At 45.2% G+C, this 19475-nt stretch overlaps 1 protein-coding gene and 1 pseudogene across 1 annotated transcript; one reads left to right on the top strand and one right to left on the bottom strand.

Moving 5' to 3' along the window:
• Positions 1-7198: 7198 nt before the first annotated feature.
• On the top strand, positions 7199-7609 carry LOC129677833 (histone H3.3A-like; annotated as a pseudogene).
• Positions 7610-10528: 2919 nt separating this feature from the next.
• Positions 10529-15727, bottom strand: Coprs (coordinator of PRMT5 and differentiation stimulator). Its single transcript, XM_055608506.1, has 4 exons — positions 15594-15727; positions 13189-13255; positions 11390-11581; positions 10529-10948 (listed from the first exon to the last, which is right to left on the bottom strand). Exons 1-4 carry the CDS (start codon positions 15660-15662, stop codon positions 10779-10781), a joined length of 498 nt encoding a protein of 165 aa, XP_055464481.1. The 5' UTR covers positions 15663-15727; the 3' UTR covers positions 10529-10778.
• Between the last annotated feature and the right edge of the window lie 3748 nt (positions 15728-19475).

Raw genomic sequence — 19475 nt, 5'->3', positions numbered from 1 at the left:
CCTTCCTCCAAGTGTGCCACCACTTCCCAATCGTGTGTTCGGATTTTAATCAGAAGGGCAAGAAATTCATTGGCCAGAGCAGAGCCTTTGTTACCCACTCCTGAAAATGCCATCTGGCACAAGGTTACCTACAGGAACTTTCCATGTATTATACCCAGACTCCATGTTCTAAAGAGAATGGTTTTCATGTGTTGAACAGCACATTCTAAACCAGTTTTCCGTAATTCTTTAAGTTAGGGTTGGGTGGTTCTATTTCTGTGGTTGCCAATATTACCTGCCTCGTTTTAACAGTGTTGTGTGGGTGGTAGTGATGCCTACTGCATAGCTAGGCTTGAGACACAACAAGCTCTAGTTCTGTGGGGTCAAAGCTTTAACCCTGTTTTAAAGTATAAGATTTAAACCGTTGTTTTTGCCCCATCCTAGTTTTAGAACAATTTACTGTAATTTGATAAAATGACTTTGTTTCCTATACAATAACCTCTTAATAACATGACTAGCATAATACATTTTTTATTTTCTTCCTATGTAAGACTAGTTCTGGGGATGGAGAGATGGCTCAGAGGTTAAGAGCGTTGCTCTTCCAGAAGTCCTGAGTTCAATTCCCAGCAACCACATGGTGGCTCACAACCATCTATACTGGGATCTGATGCCCTCTTCTGGCGCGCAGGTGTCCATGTAGGTAGAGCACTCATACACATAAATCAAAAAAGAAGGAAAAAGCCAGTTGGTGGTGGGGCTTGTCCTTAGTCCCAGCACTTGGGAGGCAGACACAGACAGACCTCTGAGTTCAAGACCAGCTTGGTCTATAGAGTGAGCTCGAGGACAGCCAAGGCTACACAGAGAAACCCTGTCTCAAAAAAAAAAAAAAAGTTCTAATGAGTTTCAACTCTGTTTTCATGTACTAAAACAGGAATAAACAGTGCTGTCATCCCACAACATCCACATCTATAGTGTAGATGCTGTGACTATCTTGGATATTAACATACCTGAAAAAGCAGCCTACCAGGGTCCTTTTTTCAGGTTTAATTCTAACCCAAGATCTAAAGAATTCCCTGTCGTGCCCTACTCAATGTAGTAGTTACCTGTGCATTTGTACTTTTGATAACATGCTGTAAGTTTCCTGTCACTGTCATATACTTAATTGTACCTCTCCAGCCTAAATCCCCAAACATCCACCATCAGTTCCTACCACAGCTGAGTTTGAAGGTTCGGGCTGAGTCTTACGGAAACCATGTGACTCTTCATTGTGTCGACTGCCTTACTGGCCTACAACTTCTCACCACTGTATAGACTTTGGGCTAATTGGCAATGTGCCCTCAAGTTAACCACAACTTGCCGAGAGCAAAATCCGATTCTAATTAACCCTTGAGGTCTGATGGCTGCTGTTGGCAAACCACTCAGGTGGCTTTTTATCTTGAGCTCCTGGTCTGCTTGTATGGTGAGTGACCTGTGGCTTTGCCAATAGCATGAGAGAGACCTAGGCTTTACTGTTACGGCTTTTTTCAAAACTATTTTTACCTCAGGTGAAGTAGGTTGGGGTCTGTAGGTGTCTTTGGGGGGCTACTTCATTGGGTTCTTATATCTGCCACCCTTCACTCAATCTCTTCTAACAGCAGGTAGGAGAAAAGGTTAGAGGGGAAGGGACGTAAACCTCTTACGTCCTGTTGATAACTGTTCTCAGGTTCCTTGGAGCAAGTCCACTCTTTGTTGTCAGAATACCACCAACTTCTCGTCAAATTAAACCACGACAGCAACAATGAGCTGGTTCAGAGTGCCCCGCTCCCTCTCTGGGCTCTGGCATTTATACCCTCTCCAGAGTTCCCAGAATTAAACTGTGCAGCTGTTTAACACCTCTACCAGAGCACGAGAGACACAGCCGCTGTGGACAGTTTGAAGCAGCCCCATATCCCATACCTGGGATCAAAACAAAAATATATTCATATAACTGTTTTTAAAGAAACCAAAATTCTCACTACAGGGGTTTGTTCAACAAGCGTAAGTGGCCTGTTTACCCCAAATGTAAGACAAGCTCAGGATTAATGTAAGATGTAGCTCTCTGCCACTTAGATGATATACAATAACAAATAGAAGAGAAAAAACACTCAAATGCTAAAGTTGGCTGTTGGTGTGGCTTGGTTGCTTTGGAGGCAGGGCCTCATATAGCCCAAGTTGATCTTGAACTTGCTATGTAACTGAGGATGACTTTGAACTTGTGATCTCCCAGTCTCTACCTCCTGAGTGTTGAGACTACAGGTTTGCACTACCCTGTCCAGTTTCTGTAGGATTGAACCCAGGGCCTTATGCATGTTAGGCAAGCACTCTACCAACCAAGCTACACCCTTAACCCTGGTATAGGGAAAGAAGTACAACAGCAATACAGGTTATTAGTGAATGAGGGGTGATTTAGTGGCAACTATCAATGGTCCAAAGTACATATCTGTACCTTCAAAATATATAAAGGAAAAGCTGATGAGTCTAAAACAGAGTTGGAAAATTAATTTACCTCTCAAACAAGAGAAGCTTAAAAATATTAATGCTATATACAAGATTTGAATTCCCTTTAGGGAGCTATGCATCTTATTTTTATAAAACTCTCAGGAGCTGCAGTGTTGGGGAGGTTCTGCTGAGCTCACAAGGGCAAAGCGTGTCCACACTCTGGGGTTGACCAGAGTTTTCAAGACGCAGGGGAAAGGTGTTATGTTTTTGAAATGACATCAAATGAGAAGAAGTTGTTGGTTTGTGCTGTTAGAGAAGGCCACAACTTGAATGGCTCAACCGTCTGTCAGTCCTTTCTCTGGTTTTCAAGGACTGTTTTCTTGCCAGAGCTCCACCCCCAATGTAACAGGACAATATCCATATTAGAGAATATGAGTAATCATGAACAAAATATTGGTAAAAATATTTTTAAAACTATATCTACACTATGGTCTTTAATGATAAGGTCAAGTGGGAACGGGGAATGTGTAGCAGAGCGTCCAGAAAGGGGCAACCTTTGCTCTACTGCTTGAAGCCTTTGCTGCTCCCAGGTTTGGAGGCTGAAAGTCCAAGGTTGGGCGGCCCCTGTCCGGCTTCTGTTGAGGGTCTTTTCTTAGTTCTGTTGCTGTGAGGAGACACCATGGCCAAGGCAACTCTTATAAAGTCTTCAATTGGGCACTTGCTAACAGTTTCAGAGGGTTAGTCCATGATCATCATGGCAGGCATGGTGCTGGAAAAGTAATTAAGAACTACATCCTGATGCATGGGGAAGGGGGGGGGCAGGCCTGGGTCTGGTATGTGTTTTTGAAACCTGGAAACCCACCCTCAGTGACATTCTTTCTCCTTCAAAACCACACCTCCTAATCTTTCTCTTTTTTATTTTTTGTTTTTATTTTTATTCACTTTATATCCTGGTTGTAGCTCCATCCCTCTTTGCCTCCCAGCCCCACCCTCCTTTCTTCCCTCCCTTCCTGCCCCTCCCCCTTCCCTATTCTTTATAAAAAGGGAGCCCCCCTCCCACCTTCCCATCAACCCCAGCTCATCAAGTCAAATCAGGACTCTTCTCCTGTGGCCTCTAATCTTTCCAAAGAGTTCTACTGTCTGGTGACTAAGCATTCAAGTATTTGAGCCCATGGAGGCATTCTTGTTCAAACCACCACTGGTCTTTAGCATCATGACAGGAAGACGTGTTAGAGGGAAAGAGAAATGTCTTTTTCCCCCTAAGTTTTCATTCTTTTAAATCTAAGTATAGATCTGTGTACCTCTATGAGTTACGTGTGCCATGTGCATGCTGGTGCCTGCAGAAGTCTGAGGGCATCAGATCATGTGGGTCAGATCATATGGAACCCGAGTTATAGGTGATGGTGAGCTGCCTGCTGTGGAGGCTGAGACACAACAGAGGCGCTCTACAAGAGCAGTAAGTAGCCTTAACTTCTGGGCTCTCTCACTTTCTCTCTCTCTCTCTCTCTCTCTCTCTCTAGCCCTCTTCTCATGTGTTTGAGGGAGCCTTCAAGCCCAGAGCCAAACTTTATGGCAGGAAGTGTAATAACAACGCAGTGGACCAAACAGGGCTAATATTTGAGGGCATCTTTGGAAATGATGCTCCCACAGTTTTCCTGTGGCTTGCCAGCTGTGCAACGGGAAAAGAAAAAGCAAAAAGAAAAATCCTGAAGCAGTGAGACCTAGTTCTGCCTTACTTGGTGTCAGTAGCTCTTTGTTGTTTGAACCAAAAAGGAAATAATGAATATTTTAAAATCTATAGACCTAAAGTCTGTCTCCCTGGTAAACTCTTGTTAGTCCTGTACCTTGGACTTTTTTTTTTTTTTTTTTTTCTCACCTGTAGCTTTTAGGCAGTTCCTGATGGGATTCCTCTTGAATTATTAAACAGGGAAATTTTTTGGTGGCTTTCAGCCAGCTTTGGCCTCTTGAGAGCCTTCTGTGGGTCTGTTAGGTTTTTCTTGAAGCAATTTATTTAACAAATACATTTGGATTCTTTGTGCCGTTTGTGTTATTGGTGCCACTTTGGTAGGACATTAAAGAGGCTTTAAGAAAAGCCGTGCTGGCTGCAGAGTTAGCTGGTTGAGTGGTTAAAAGTACTCACTGCTCCTGCAGTGTTCCCTCCCAGCGCCTACGTGAAGGTTTCCAGCTATCTGTAACTCCAATGTGTCCCCAGCCCCTTTCTGGCCTCTTCCACGCATGCGCAAAGAGCACTGACAAAAAGCAAGTAACAAACACACACAAAATAAAAATAAGTTTAAAATGAAAAAGAAAAACATGCTATTTGGAAATCTCTACTGTGGTTTGAGAAAGTGCTAATTGTGTTTCAGGGCTCCCTAGAGTTAGCTGTATAAAAAACTTGATTGTTGCCGAACGTTGAAAAACCTAATCGTTAGCAAAATAAAAAAGCTTAAATGGGTGTCAGATGCAATTAGGTGTGTCCTGAAGAGATACAGTTTGGGTGTGCCTCTGAAAGCCTCTGTAGGTAAGAAAGCTAAAGAATGGAATGTTCCTATTTTAAGGAAAATGCTTGGGAGAAGTCTTGTAGTCATTGCTCTTCGACTCAAGGCAAAGTCAGCTGGGTGGCCCTGAGCTGCCTCTCGGCAAAGGTGAAATGCTTAGGCCCCTACTGACTGGGCTTGGAGCCCTCCCCATGGTGTGGAGGAGCTAGAGACTTTCTTCTTTTGTTTTGCTTTGTTTAGATCAATAGTGTTTATTTATGTTTATTGGCTAAGTAATAAAATTAAGTTTTCTCTTTTTATCTATAACTGTTTTTCTTTTTTAATATAATTTTTTTAGATTTATTTTATTTATTTATTACATATATACCAGAAGAGGGCGCCAGATCTCATTATAGATGTTTGTGAGCCACCGTGTGGTTGCTGGGAATTGAACTCAAGACCTCTAGAAGGAGCAGCCAGTGCTCTTAACCGCTGAGCCATCTCTCCAGCCCTTTAATATAATTTTTTATTTATTACAATTTACTCACTTTGTATCTCAGCTGTAGCCCCGCCCTCATTCCCTCATTGTTCTACCCAGTTCACGAACCCCAAAAGACCAGGAATAAACAGACTCTGCTGTAAATACATGAGGTTCTTTTTATTACAAATTATTACAAGCTGCAGCTAGAGCCCACACCCACCGCCAAAGTGTTGGGAGCCCAGCGCCCGTGCCCAGGTTAGTTGGGTCATTTAAAGATTCTGGTCCATCCCAGCATGCCCAAGGCAGGGGCAATTCCTGCCTGGCAAGCATCTATTGGTCAAAATGCTACATTTTGAATTGATTGGCTATAGGAAGGTTCCCAGACCATAATGACCTGGTGTTCCTCCCTAGGGGGATGGGCCAGTTTCCTAGCAACTGTATCTCTAGTGGGTGGAGAAAGAATGCAGTAAGGAGGTCCTTCCCCTCAGGGCATTACTGGACTTCTCCACCCACCTAGTTCAGGCCTTAATAGCTGATTTTTAAATCTTTTGGTCTCTCATCATCTCCTCCCATGCTGTACACCTGAAGAAGCTAAGCTAGGTGGAGTGACAGACAGATTTCTAAAGAGCTAGCAGTTTAGTTGTAAATAGATATTCTGTGTATAGTTCAGAAAATAAGTTACCTTGCTGAGCTTGCAAGCTTTTACCTCAGTTTTCACCTGCCATGTCGTTGTCAGTGCAAATATTAGATTAACTTGAAAAGATAAATATTCTATTTGATGGCTCCTTAAAAAGTATCTTGAGTCAGCTTAGGTTCAATTATAGATAAACAGAAAACACCCCCCTCTGTAATCCCTACAAGTCTTAACTATACCGCATCCCACCCAACTGCTAGTCTGGTCCCACCCCAGCCCCAACTACAAATTAAGAATAAAAATATTATAGCCAAGGTTACCTGCAAAGTCAGATGTGCCTCATAAACTTCAAAAGAACCAGGACTCAGGACGTAGAGATGAGCACACAGGGGGGCTTTGTCAGGAATGACATTTTCAGTGGCAGAGGGAAACACAAGCTCTGGATGACGTGTAAATTGTATGCTCCTGATTACCCAACCAGAGGAAGAACAGAGAACAGAGGAAGGGACCCGCATTAGAGCTATAAAAACTATCCTCTCACTTAATCAGTGTGCCCACCCTTTCTGGGCTGACTCCTGGCTTTGCAAAGAAAATTTATTACAAAGCAGTTTGTAGGTCTTTTGATACTTCAGGAAGCAAAACCAACAATTTTTTTTTTTTTTAAAGAAACACACTGTATCTTATTATGATGATTTAGAATTCCACACAATACTGTTTTCCTGCTTGGTTTTATGTTTGATTGGGGAGTTTGACTCTTCATCTGTCTTCTCAAAGACAGCCTATTCAGTTGAGCTGGTTCAGTTGGTAAAGAGGCTGCTCTCCAAGCATGAGGACCTGAGCATATATGTAAAAGCCGTCATGGCATGTGCTCGGAAGCTGGTGCTGTGACCGAGAGCAGGGCGAGAGTGCGGGGACACGAAGGTCCCTGGAGTTCACTGGCTAAGCAGTCTAGACTTGTCTCGAAATATAAGGTGAAAGGTGACTGGAAGACACTTGATGTCTGGGTTCTACACACACGCTCAGGCACCCATACCTGTGTACACAGACCCACAGGAACAGACATACACATTAAGAAAGAAAGAGAGGTGTTTGCAGCCGAACCCTCTAGCGCCAGTGCTGCCTCTCCCTTGCTGAGCGCCAGCCGAAAGGGGGTAAGGAGGTGCCCCTACCATGGCTCGCACAAAGCAGACTGCCCACCAGTCCACCTGCGGTAAAGCGCCCAGGAAACAACGGGCTACAAAAGCCGCTCACAAGAGTGTGCCCTCTACCGGAGGGGTGAAGAAACCTCATCGTTACAAGCCTGGTACTGTGGCACTCCGTGAAATCAGATGCTATCAGAAGTCCACTGAACTTCTGACTCGCAAGCTGCCCTTCCAGCGTCTGGTGTGAGAAATTGCTTAGGACTTCAAAACAGATCTGCGCTTCCAGAGCGCAGCTATTGGTGCTTTGCAGGAGGCAAGTGAGGCTCATCTGGTTGGCCTTTTTGAAGAAACCGACCTGTGTGCTACCATTGCCAAATGTGTAACAATTCTGTCAAAAGATACCCAGCTAGCAGGCCACATACGCGGAGAATGTGCTTAAGAGTCTACTAAGAAGGGAAACATTTCCTTCTCAAAAAAATTTTGTTTCCCTTTTCTTTCTGTTATCAGTATTTCTGAATGTTAGATATTTTTTCCATGGGGTCAGAAGGTACCTACGTATATGATTGCGAGTGGAAAAATAAGGGACAGAAGTCAGGTAGTGGCAGTTTTCCCGTTTTCATTTGTGTGTGAATTTTTAATAGAAATGTAAGGTGTAAAGCATTAATGCAAGTGAAATGTTTCAGTGAGCACATTTCAACAGTTCAACTTAATTATAAATGAACATGTTAAAAGCTTCTGGACAATGCCAGCATTTGGATCTTTTAAAAACATGTAAATTTATTGACAGCAACTAAATGGTGTTTGTAGCATTTTTAGCATACAGTAAATTCCATCCATTCACTATACTTTTATGAGTTGTCCTACATGCAAGCACATGTTTTAATGTTGTCTGTCTTCTGTGCTGGTCCTCTAAGTTTACTATTAAAACACATTAAACTATAAAAGAAAAGAAAAAAAATATAATTAGTCTCTTAAAATGACTTGGGAGGATTATTACTGTCCAGTACTAACTGGAATTCAGATACCAAAAGATGTACACAGGCTGCCTGGGGTTCAAAGAAAGGAACCACATTACTGTTTTGTATAAAAAAAATTAAGATTTATAAGGCTTGCAGCATTTGCTAGCTGTATAACCAAAGAGTTTCAGCTTGTCATAAATATAATTTGAATGTAACCATTTTATAGACTTAGTAAATTTGTATTATATGTCTTTTTCTATATTTCAAATACTATGTTTTTTTTATTTTTAGATTATTATTTTATGTGAACAGCATTCCTGCCTGGAGTCCATGAGATTAGAAGAGGGCATTAGATTCCCCTGGGACTAGTTACAAATGATTGTGAGCAAACATGTGGGTGCTAGGAACCAAACCTGGGTCCCTTTACAGGAACAGTTAGTGCTCTTAACCATTGAGTTATCTCTCCAGACCCAGTGATTTTTATTTTTCTTCCTCTTTGACAAAGAAAGGACCTAGAATATTGACCATACTTATTTGATACTTTAAATTCTGCAGGTGATATAAAAGTAACTTTTAAAAAGTGAAATGTAAAATGTGTTGATAAATGCTTATAAAAACAAAACAGCTGTAAATTTAAAAAATTCCAAAATATTTGCTAAGATCAACTATTCTTAGTTTCTTAAAAGGTAATGTATTTTAGTGTATCAAATAAGTTTCATAAAGTATTAATATGTAAAAATAATTTGATGTTTTGCCAAGAGATCTATGATTTTAGATAACAGGAATGATATATATCTGGAAATAAAGACTTCAGGTACTTCTCATTCTAATATGGTCCCAAAATTGGAGGGACTAAGCTTTGAGTAATAAAGATTGTGTTTGTTTTTGGTTTGAGACAGGATTTGTCTATGTAGCCCTGGTTAGCCAGTACTCTAGGTAGCTCAGGGTAGTCTTGAACTCCTACCAGTCATCCTGATTCAGCATTCTGAATGCTGGGATGTCACCATATCAAACTTGAAGTAGTTTTTGTTTTGTTTTTTGATGCAGGGTTCCTCTGTGTAGTCCTGGCAGTCCTGGAGCTCACTCTGTAGACCAGGCTGGCCTCAAACTCAGAGATCTGCCTGCCTCTGTCTCCTGAGTGCTGGCATTAAAGGTGTGTGTCACCACTGTCACGCAAAATAAAAATTTAAGATGATTATGGAACACATTTGTTCATTAATTTAAAATACTCCAGAGTCTAGAATTTTTAAAAGAGCAGTTTATTTGCTATTTCAGTTATGAGACAGTTAAGAACTTTGTTCGCATATTGAGGATGGGTGGCTGAGCCTAGCTTGTTGGGGCTGTCAGAACCCAGGCTTTCAGCAGAAACTATGGTTACATGTGCAGCCTGGAAAGCAGCCAGAGAGGGGACAAACTGTTCGTTTCCCCATAAGATGAACTCACAAGCAGGATGTCTAGGTTCACACCTTTCACAGGTCGCAGCTGGACCACCTCATGTACCTGCTTCTCTCGCTTCATCCTCTGGATCTTCTGCATCCTCCGCAAGGCCCCATATCTATCTCCCCTACATGGCAGATGTAGCTGCCTCAAAACTCTAGTCACACACGGAACAAGACAGCTTCCATTCCCCAGAGCTGCCTCTCCCCAAAAGCCCCACTCTTGGGTATCAGATTTGCGTTTCAGACCAGACTTGCGGTCCCATCACCCATGGCCTTAGGTGGAGGAAGAAAGAATGGAGTGTGGTGATGTGGTCCAGGACTGCCCCTTCATTAGAGACAGGGGAAGGTATCTTTTCTCTCCCCAGGAAACCCGAAGTATGGCTGCTGCCTTCCCTCCCCAAGTGCTCCCAGTCCACACACCTGTGGGGTCTCTGAAAGGTAATTAAAATGGTTAAAGCTCACTTGGCTGCTATGGTATATGTTTGTATCTTTTTTCTCTTGCTTTAGCTTACCATGAGGAGGATTAAGAATCAACCCCTCCATCTGTCACAGAGGCAAAGGTGATGACTTTGCCTAGGCTCCTCCCCACAGCACACTTGCACACAGAGTCAAGGAAGAGAACAGTGTTAAACAGAATTTCATGCCAATTAAGGATTATATAACTGCTGGCTTAAAATGACATTTAGTTTCTAGTTTCACTTCCTTGTAAATCAATTTTTTAGTCCTTCCTGGGGGAGGGGGAGTTAGAAATAAGCCATAAAGTTACCAGCAACTCCTGGGTTCCAATCCCTGCTAAAACGTGCCAGGTACACAGAAGCAAAGCCAAGGTGCTTTTTCTCTTGAGAGTATTTTAGGTCTCCAAGTATTTCCATCCTTAGAGTGAAGTTCAAAGAAGTCAAGTGAAGGAACAAGGCCTTGATGAAAAGCATACAACCATGAGGAAGAGATGCAGACAAAGCATACTGGGTATTTCCCCCTACCTTTATTTATAAAGGACACAATCTGACACACAAAATGCCAACATAATGCAAAGAGTCCATTAACATCAGTAACAACAAAACGGGAGGGCAGCAGGCCCCCAGACAACACCTGTTATAGCCCACAGGGGAGCCACTGGCAACAATGCCTTGGAAAGGATATCTCACTTAACACACAGGAAACAACTCTGATCTGGAGGACACAAAAATTCCCCCAGGGCAGGAAGCGAGACTCAGTCTTCAGCATCATCAAACTGTCCTGTTTCAAAGACCATCTTCGAATAATGTGGTATCAGTGGAGGCGGATGGTGCCAGCTGGGGTCATACATCATGTCTCCTTGTGGGGCGCAGCACACCCAAGGTTTAATCTCTTGAGAAATGCTCCCCTGGATGTCATCAGCATCTGCACAGTTTCAAAAGACAGATTGAAGGAAAGAGAGGAAAAAATGTCTAGAGGTAAGAAACTTGCAATTATTTTAATAATAGACACACACACACACACCTCTCCTTTCCTGAGGACATGCAAACAAGTCATTCTATACAAAGAATCCGTTTTGCTTAGTCAAGGTTCTCTGAATAGAAAACACAAGGACAGCTGAGCACTTCCGTCTGCAGATGCTCAGCTCAGAGGCTTTAAAATGTTCTTTTTAAAACACATCAACACACTGTGGAGTTGGTGGGATTTGTTTTTAATTTTAAAAAGGCAGAAATTCCAGAGCTGGAACAAAGGTGAGGCTGAGCTCATGCATGTGATCCACTTCTGCTCTGCGCTGGTGGCAGCAGGCAGTGTGAGCAGCTCTGGCTCAGCCCCCGCCGCTCCCGGACACTCCGGACCTACCCCTACCGTAAGGGTTGCCTTGGTCTGCCTTCAGCTCCAAGTCCCAGTCCTCATTAAAGAGATCAGCAGCCTGTTCCATGGGTGGGCAGGGTGGACCTTCCGACAGCTCCCAGCCGTAGGCATCCCCATCAGCTTCCTCGTCAGAACCTGGGGCCTCAGCAGGAGCAATATCAGGAGGGATGCTCTGGGCTCCACTGGCTATCAACAAAAGGAAGTTTTAGAAACTGATGAACTGGAGATCTGCTCAGACGCTTGGAATGTTTCTGGTAGCCCTTTTCTGTGAGGGCCAGTAGAATCTACAGACACAGCTCTATAGTTCTTGAGCACTTCCTTGAGTGTTTAGCTTACTTTTTGAAAAGGGGGCTGGTCATTTCCTTCCAGCAAGATGTTTGTCAGAAACAAGCCCCACCGAGTGCAGAGGGCCTTGCACAAGTGCCATTTTCAGGTAGTTTACAATGAACCCAAAGGCCTCTGGCAAATTTGTACTTCTACTACTCGAGCCTGTCTTGACAAGCTCTTTAAGGTTTGTTAGATGTGAATCTAAGTACAAAGGGAAATGAGAGAATGGGGCTCATCTGGTCCCCCATGTTCTTCCTCCTCAATTCACTAAAGCTATTTATTTAACTGATTCCTCAGTAACTCAAACACGGAATGCTCCAGAAATTCCATTTATCACAATACAGCTCAAAGAACTAAAAACATTTCAGACTGGAAAAAAAAAAAAAAAAAAAAAAAAAAGGAATGCTCATTGTAGCAACATTCATAGTCATCAAATGTCATCAGTGGATGAATGATCAGAAAAATGCAGGGTGCCCAGTGGTGGAATTGCTCAGCTGCATGAGTGACGGGTGCTCACACAGGCTGCTACATGAATGAATGAACCTTGGAAATGTACTGAGGTGAAAGAAGCCAGACACAGGAGATGTGTTGTATAATTTCATGTACTGTACATTCACACTTGCTTGTCCATAACAGGTGAATAACGGGGTTGGGGGGGGTAATCAAGAACCAGAGAGTGGGGAGTGCTTACTCACAGGTACAGGATTTCCTCGTGAAAGCATTCTGGCACTCGTGGCGATAGGTGTGCCACACTGCCCCTGAGCTGAATGGTACCGAACTATGCTTTAAATGGTAACTGTATAGCAGGTCTCTCTCGCCACACTTTAAGACTTCACTGTGTGCCTTAAGTTTCTCTTCAGTAAAACAGTCATCAGGTTGCTGTGGGTTTATTTAGGAAAAAAGGAGACACCTGGATTTGTGCCTGCGATACAATGAGCACTTGGCACCTGCCAGTGGCTAGGATTACACCCATTAGACCTTCTTCCAGGCCAGCAGTGCGTCATGTGCTCACTGAGCACGCTAAAAGGGAAGCGGAATTTATTCCCTTAGCAATAAGTACATGGTGGCTAGTGTACTGGGCACATCATCACGTATCTCCTCCCTCAACCCTAGGAGGCATTATAACCCCATTTTAAAGATAAAGAAAGGCGAAGTAAGTGACTTATCAAAATGCAAGCCGAGGACTATAACCTGGATCTGAAACTGAAACAATCTGACCTAGTTACACACTCTATCTGCCTTCTACTGTCTCAAGCTGTTCCTCCAGTGAAGTGGGGTGGTTTGCATCCATGGCAAGTCCAGTACCTCTTTGAAGCTTCCAAAAGAAGACTTCTACTGAAATAATGGGCAAAGAAGGTAACTACGGTAAAGGGACTGGCTAGCAAGAAAAGACAGACAGTGAAAGCGACTATGCTGTTCTCTCTCCATCCTGCCAAAAGCCACCCCAGTCTCTGCCGTCTACTTGCCTAGTCGATCCATGGCCATCTCCGTCTCTGTCTCCTGACCAGTGAGGTCAGATTCGGCAAAAGCAGCCTGTGGAGGAAGAAATAGTGACCAGGATGGTGGGTATGAGCACCACATCGCTGCCCTGAAGCTCTGAACCCACCCTCCCACACTGCCCTTCAGACTGCAGAGTTTGCACATGCTTCTGAGGACTCAGCAAGGCTCGAGAGAGTGAGGCCTGCAGGCATCACCCATTCGAACCAATGGGAACGCCTTCTTGTCAGTGGCCAGCTGCCAGCTGCCAGTTTTGCTCTCATCCTGCTTCACAAGTCTGGGTACCAGGACTTCTCCAAGCTCAAAGACTCTGGAGCCAGATGGGACAGCTCCTTGGTCTCAGGGGTTTGTAATTTCAGGTCAGAGGAAACCCTTCCCTTAAGTTTATACATTTTAACTGCTCCAACTCCCTATCTTTTTCTTGACCAGGATTGGTAGCTGTTTCCTGCACCTGCTACTTCTCTGCAAACCTCCGCCTTTTCAGTTACTCAATTCTGTGTCTAACAACTCCTTCTAACAAAGCATCTCCACAGAGGTATAAGGGGGGCCAGTTTTAATTCCTTAACGCTGAAAAGAATACTTAAATCCCACTGCCAACCAGGCAATTTTAGGTCCATTACTTCAAAGTTCTTCAAACTTTATTCCCCACAACATCTCTCTCCATTCAAACCAGTAATGTCCAGAGCTTGGATGACTGAATGGATTTCAGTCTTAGCTCTGCCATTCACTCAGGGTGTGACCTCTAGAAACTAGAGTGGTTGTGGAGGTCCTAGATGAAGGAACATTGATGAAAACACCTACTATGGGTTAGAGCTGTAGCTCAGTTGGTAGAGTGCTTGCCTGGTGCACACAAAGCCCCAGGTTGATTTTCCAGCACTACAAAAGACCAGGCACAGTGGGCCATACCTGAAATCCCAGCATTTAGGAGGAGGGGGCAGGAGAATCAGAAGTCCAAGGTTATATTTGGCCACAGAGTGAGCTCAGCTCCTGGGCTGTGAGACCCTGTCTCAAAAAGATACAATAAAATGAAAGCAACAAAATAGTAAAACCACCTGTTCGATTACAGGGAAGTAGCATTTCTTTGACTTAATTCACCTTAATTTAATTTGTTATTTATATTTTTATGTCTATTTGTGTGTGTGAATTGGAGAGGGAGTTGCAGATGTCACAGATGCCTGTGAGCCACTTGTGTGCTGGGAACCAAACCAAGCCCTGTGAGAACACCACGCAGCTGTCTCTCCAACTTTCAGTGCACTTTGCAGCCTACTCTTAAGCTGACTTAGCACCCTCCTTAGTGAGCGTTCATTACGTAGTCATGCCTGCGCCTTAAGGACTCAATTTCACGGCCTGTGGGCAGCGATAACCACAGCTCACTGCTGCCCCCTAGGTGTTGGACCTCTTACTTGAATCTCATCCTCAGCTCCCTACTCCTGCTCAGTCTTAGAGGAGAATCACGGCTCCACGCAAAACCTTCGTGGGCCCTCCACTGCCATCACAGACCAGCAATGCCATTCATATTGCCTCTGACGTTCGTCAACTTGCTGAGCACAGTCCTCTTCCATGAAAGGCCTGCTCTAGGACCCACGCTCCAAGGGTCTCAGCTCCATGCCTTTGCCACCTACCCTCTCACCTAAGCACCTCCTTTCCTGCTCCGCCCTGACAGAATCAGTCTCCTCCTATTTTGCAAAAGTAATTTTCGGTGCAAATCCACTGCTTACTGTCGCTGCAAGTACCGTCTTTGATGCTCAAGGAAGCACTCCATTCATACACCCAATTAACATGTACGTTGTACCAGGCTCAAGGCGTGGCTTCTGGTAAACAGGGTGCCTACAGTCGCGAGGCTCGCTGTAGAGGTGCATGCCCATAAGGGCAGGTCACGGGAAAAGCCTTGTGGCGCGCACTTGAAAACAAGTTTCTAGAAACCCGTGTCACAAGGGCCCTTTCCTTTTATCAAATGGGGGGGGGGGGGAAGCACGGGTGACATCTGGCGCCCGGGGTCAGGTGCACATCCTCACCAAAGGCCAGGGGTCCTCAACGTAAAAAAAAGAAAAATTCCGTTTCCCTGCCGCTCCCACCTGATCCCGGCCCCCTGCTGCGGGATCGGGGCCAGCAGCTCCACCTTCCTTCCATTCGCTCCCGCAGAGGCTCTCGAGCAGCCCCGGGGCTCCTCTCCCTCCAGCGCCCGCCACAACCCCTAGGGCTTCGGGTCCACCCGCGCGCGTTCCCGCGCCCGCCGTTACCGGCCGGGCTGTGCGCGTGCCCGCGCGGCCCCGGCGTTTCCCCGGCGAGCGGCGTCCCCGCAACGCGCGAGCCCCGCAGCCCCGGTGGCCTCGGGTGCCCGCGCCCGCCCGCCCGCCCGCCCCGTGGCGCTCACCTCCGCGCTGGGGGCCTCCCGAGCGCTCGGTCCGCCCGGCCCCGGCCCCGTGGCCGCCTGAGGGTCCATGCCCCGCCGCCCACAGCCGAGGCGCCCGGGACGCTCCGGCACGTGACGGCCGACAGGCTGCGGGAGGGGCCAATCGGCGCGGCGCTGCCGCCGAGGGGGCGGGGCGGCGCAGGGCAGCGCCGGACGACACGCCCACCTGCCGGGCGTGCGGACCGGGGCTCCCCGGACGGCCGGCGCCCGCGTAGAGCCTCAGGCCGCCGGCGGGGCACTGGGCTTTCCCCGCTGCGGTGTGAAATGACCCGAGAGCGTGTGAAGCCCAGCGGCAGCACAGGGTTTTCCAGGTCGCAGGCTGAGACTGGACTACAGCATCCAAGAAGGAGCAAAGGAACTCAGCAGCCTGGAGACCCGCCGCGTTGGTTTAATGATCGTCTTTCAGGTCAATCCGTTAGGAACCGGGATAAACGGTCAGAACAAAGTGCCGCCCTGAAACATGCTGTGGTTGTGTTATCGGACTTGGAAGCCGCAACCTATGCTCCCAGTCAGTAATATGACTACGTTGAGTCATTCTCCATTTTTGTCTTTTCACAATTAATTGGGCTGTTTTTACTGACGTTTCGAGTATGGGTAGCTGGGCCTGACTTCCACAGGTTATGACTCCCGAGTTCGATCATAGTGGAGCTGACCAATCTCTATTTTTCAGTGGGCAAAGTCTTAATAGTCTACAATCCGGTTGCTTCCCCCTCCTCACCTTGCCTCACTGTACTCTATGCTTTTGTGTGTCAACCTGACACAGTTCTCAGAGAAGAAAAAGCCTCGGTTGAGGAAATGTCCCCATGAGATCCAGCTGTGAGGCGTTTTCTCAATTAGTGATCAACGGGGCAGGGACATCCCTGGTTTGGTGTCCTGGGTTCTATAAGAAAGCAGCTGAGCAAGCCATGAGGAGCAAGCGAGTAAGCAGCAGCCTCCATGGCCTCTGCATCAGCTCCTGCCTCCAGGTTCCTGCCCCGACTTCCTCCAATGATGAGCTACAATGTGCAAGTGTGAGCCGAATAAACTCCTTCCTTCCCGACTTGGTTTTCGGTCACCAAGTTTCATCGCAGCAATAGAAACTTATTATACTTATACTCAGAAACATAAGTCAGCAGCTACCTGCAGATAGAGTGTGCATGTATGTAAATGACCCAGCTGTAAAGACAGCCTTTACTGCTTCCGTCCGTCCCCAGCACTGCCTAAACGCGAGCAGTGAAGTCGTTCAAGGCATGGTTATCAGGAAAGCTGGCGTTCCTTGCTCCTCAAGTCACCTTCTGACACTGTTGGAACACAATCTCCCTGAAATAGTATGCAGTTTGTAAACGACATAAGGCATTAAACATCTCTTTTTCCCCCGGGTAAGGCTGACTCATACTATTTTGTTCTTCTTCCTTTACATAGACTTTCCTATAGAGGAAGGAATATGACCAGTTAATGTGTGTTCTAGGCTGCTGCCATTACTTCAACTCTTGACAGGCTCTAAGTCAGCACTGCTCAAAGAATCTTCTGCAATGGTAGCAACAAAGGCTCCTACTGAGCATTTAAAATATGGCCACTGTGAAAAGAAACTCGGTTACTTAACTTTAGATATAAATTGTTACATGTGCCATCACAACTATTCCATAATAGGAAACAGGGAAATCTGTGGACAGCAATAACCCAAAGGCGACCCACCTCAGAGCCTTGCCTCAAGCAGCCTACCAACACCCTCCTGGTAACATATCTCAAGGGAAAAAAGTTTGTCTTTTCTAAAATAAAAATACCATGTAATTTAGAAGTTAAACTTTCCAGGACTTGAGTGAAAAGGAATGGAGGAAAACTTCTTATGTTAGAACAGTAACAAGCAGACAACAATTTAGTGTACAAAAACTAAAAATGAAAAGGTACCAAAACACTCTGATATGGCTAGAGACTTAATATATACTAACGGTGGCATCATGAATCAGTAGAAAGACAATTGGTCAAATTAGTGTAAGAAAAAATAATTAACTAGTTGGGAAAAAACTTGAATTGTGCTCAAAAAGAGAAATGATATTCAAAGCATTTTAACAAAAGAAATCACACACACCAGAAAATACCTGTTTTCTAAAAGACAAAAGAGTGGGACTTGAGACAAATGAAAAGCTAAGGTCTTTCTTTTCCCTTTTTAAAATTATTGTCATTTATTACAATTTATTCAATTTGTATCCCGGCTGTGGCCCTCTCCCTCATCTCCTCCCAATCCTACCCTCCCTCTCTCTTCTCCCATGCTCCTTCCCCAGTCCACTGATAGGGGAGGTTCTTCCTCCCTTCCATCTGACCCTAGCCTATCAGGTCTCATCAGGAGTGGTTGCATTGTCTTCCTCTGTGGCCTGGCAAGGCTGCTCCCCACAGTGGGAGGTGATCAAAGAGCCAGCCACTGAGTTCAAGCCATTGAGAAAGCCCCTGCTCCCTTGGAGACTGAGTCTGTGGACTACATCTGAGCCAGGGTTTTAGGTCCTCTCCATGCATTGTCTTTGGTTGGGATATCATTCTCTTCAGGGCCCCCTGGGCTCAGTTTTTATGGGTCTGTTGGTCTCCTTTAGAGCTCCTGTCCCCTCCAGGTTAATGTTCTTTATTTTTTTAAATATTCTTAATATATTAAAAATATCTCAGCCAGATGTGATGGCACATGTCTTTAATCCCAGCACTCAGAGAGGCTAAGGCAAGTGGACTTCTGTAGTGGAAGTTTTGGTTTCTTTGTAAACTCAGTTATATTATGTAAGTATGCTTTTGTTTTAATCCCAGGTGTGGAATTTTTGTTGGGCTTTAGTTTGTCCACAGCTGTTAATTGTCTTGTGCAGGGTATGGCTTTTGCCAGCTAGTATTGGTCTCCCTGGAGGGACATGGAGAGGGGTGTGGTCTAGGGCTCTGAGGATATGAATATGAGAGCCCAGAAAGAGAAGGTGTGGTGTGCGGTGTTGGCGTGAGGCAAATGGCAGTTTGGAGAGACCAGAGACGAATGGTGTGGCACTCTGGAGTAGACGGACAGAAATGGTTTGGGGTGCAGTGGCTTGGAGGAGACTGCTAGCTGTGTTTGCTGTTGGAGATTGGAATATCCCCTAAATGCCCATCGACCCTAAACAGCCAGGAGAAGTAAAGGAGTCTGCACCTCCTCTCCCACTAACCTCTCTCTTATTTAGGGTTGGGAGTTGGGAGGAAGAGGCTTTAAGGCATCCCAAATAAAATAGAGTTTAAAAACAAGTGCTACAGACAACTAGGGCGTTTCCTCAAGATCCAGCCATACCACTCCTAGGCATATACCCAAAAGAGGCTCAAGTACACAATAAGGACATTTGCTCAACCATGTTTGTAGCAGCCTTATTTGTAATAGCCAGAAGCTGGAAACAGCCCAGATGCCCCTCAGTGGAGGAATGGATACAGAAATTGTGGTACATCTACACAGTGGAATATTACTCAGCAATACAAAACAAGGAAATCATGAAATTTGCAGGTAAATGGTGGGATCTGGAAAATATCATCCTGAGTGAGCTATCCCAGAAAGCAGAAAGATGCACACGGTATATACTCACTCATATAGACATATAATATAGGGTACACCTACTAAAATCTGTATACCTAAAGAAACTAATCAAGAGGGAGAACTCTTGCTAAAATGCTCAATCCCTATCCAGAAAGGCAAAGAGGAGAGGCATCAGAAGAAGGAGAAAACAGGAAACAGGACAGGAGCCTGCCACAGAGGGCCTCTGAAAGACTCTACCCTGCAGACTATCAATGCAGGTGCTGAGACTTATAGGCAACCTTTGGGCAGAGTGCAGGGAATCTTATGAAAGAAGTAGGGAACAGTAAGATCTGGAGAGGACA

This window comes from Psammomys obesus, unplaced genomic scaffold, assembly GCF_907164565.1.
Source record: "Psammomys obesus unplaced genomic scaffold, mPsaObe1.curated_primary_1811, whole genome shotgun sequence".
NCBI classification, from domain to species: Eukaryota; Metazoa; Chordata; class Mammalia; order Rodentia; family Muridae; genus Psammomys; species Psammomys obesus.
Note: the sequence above shows the minus strand (reverse complement) of the source record. Positions and strands in the feature narration are given on the sequence as shown.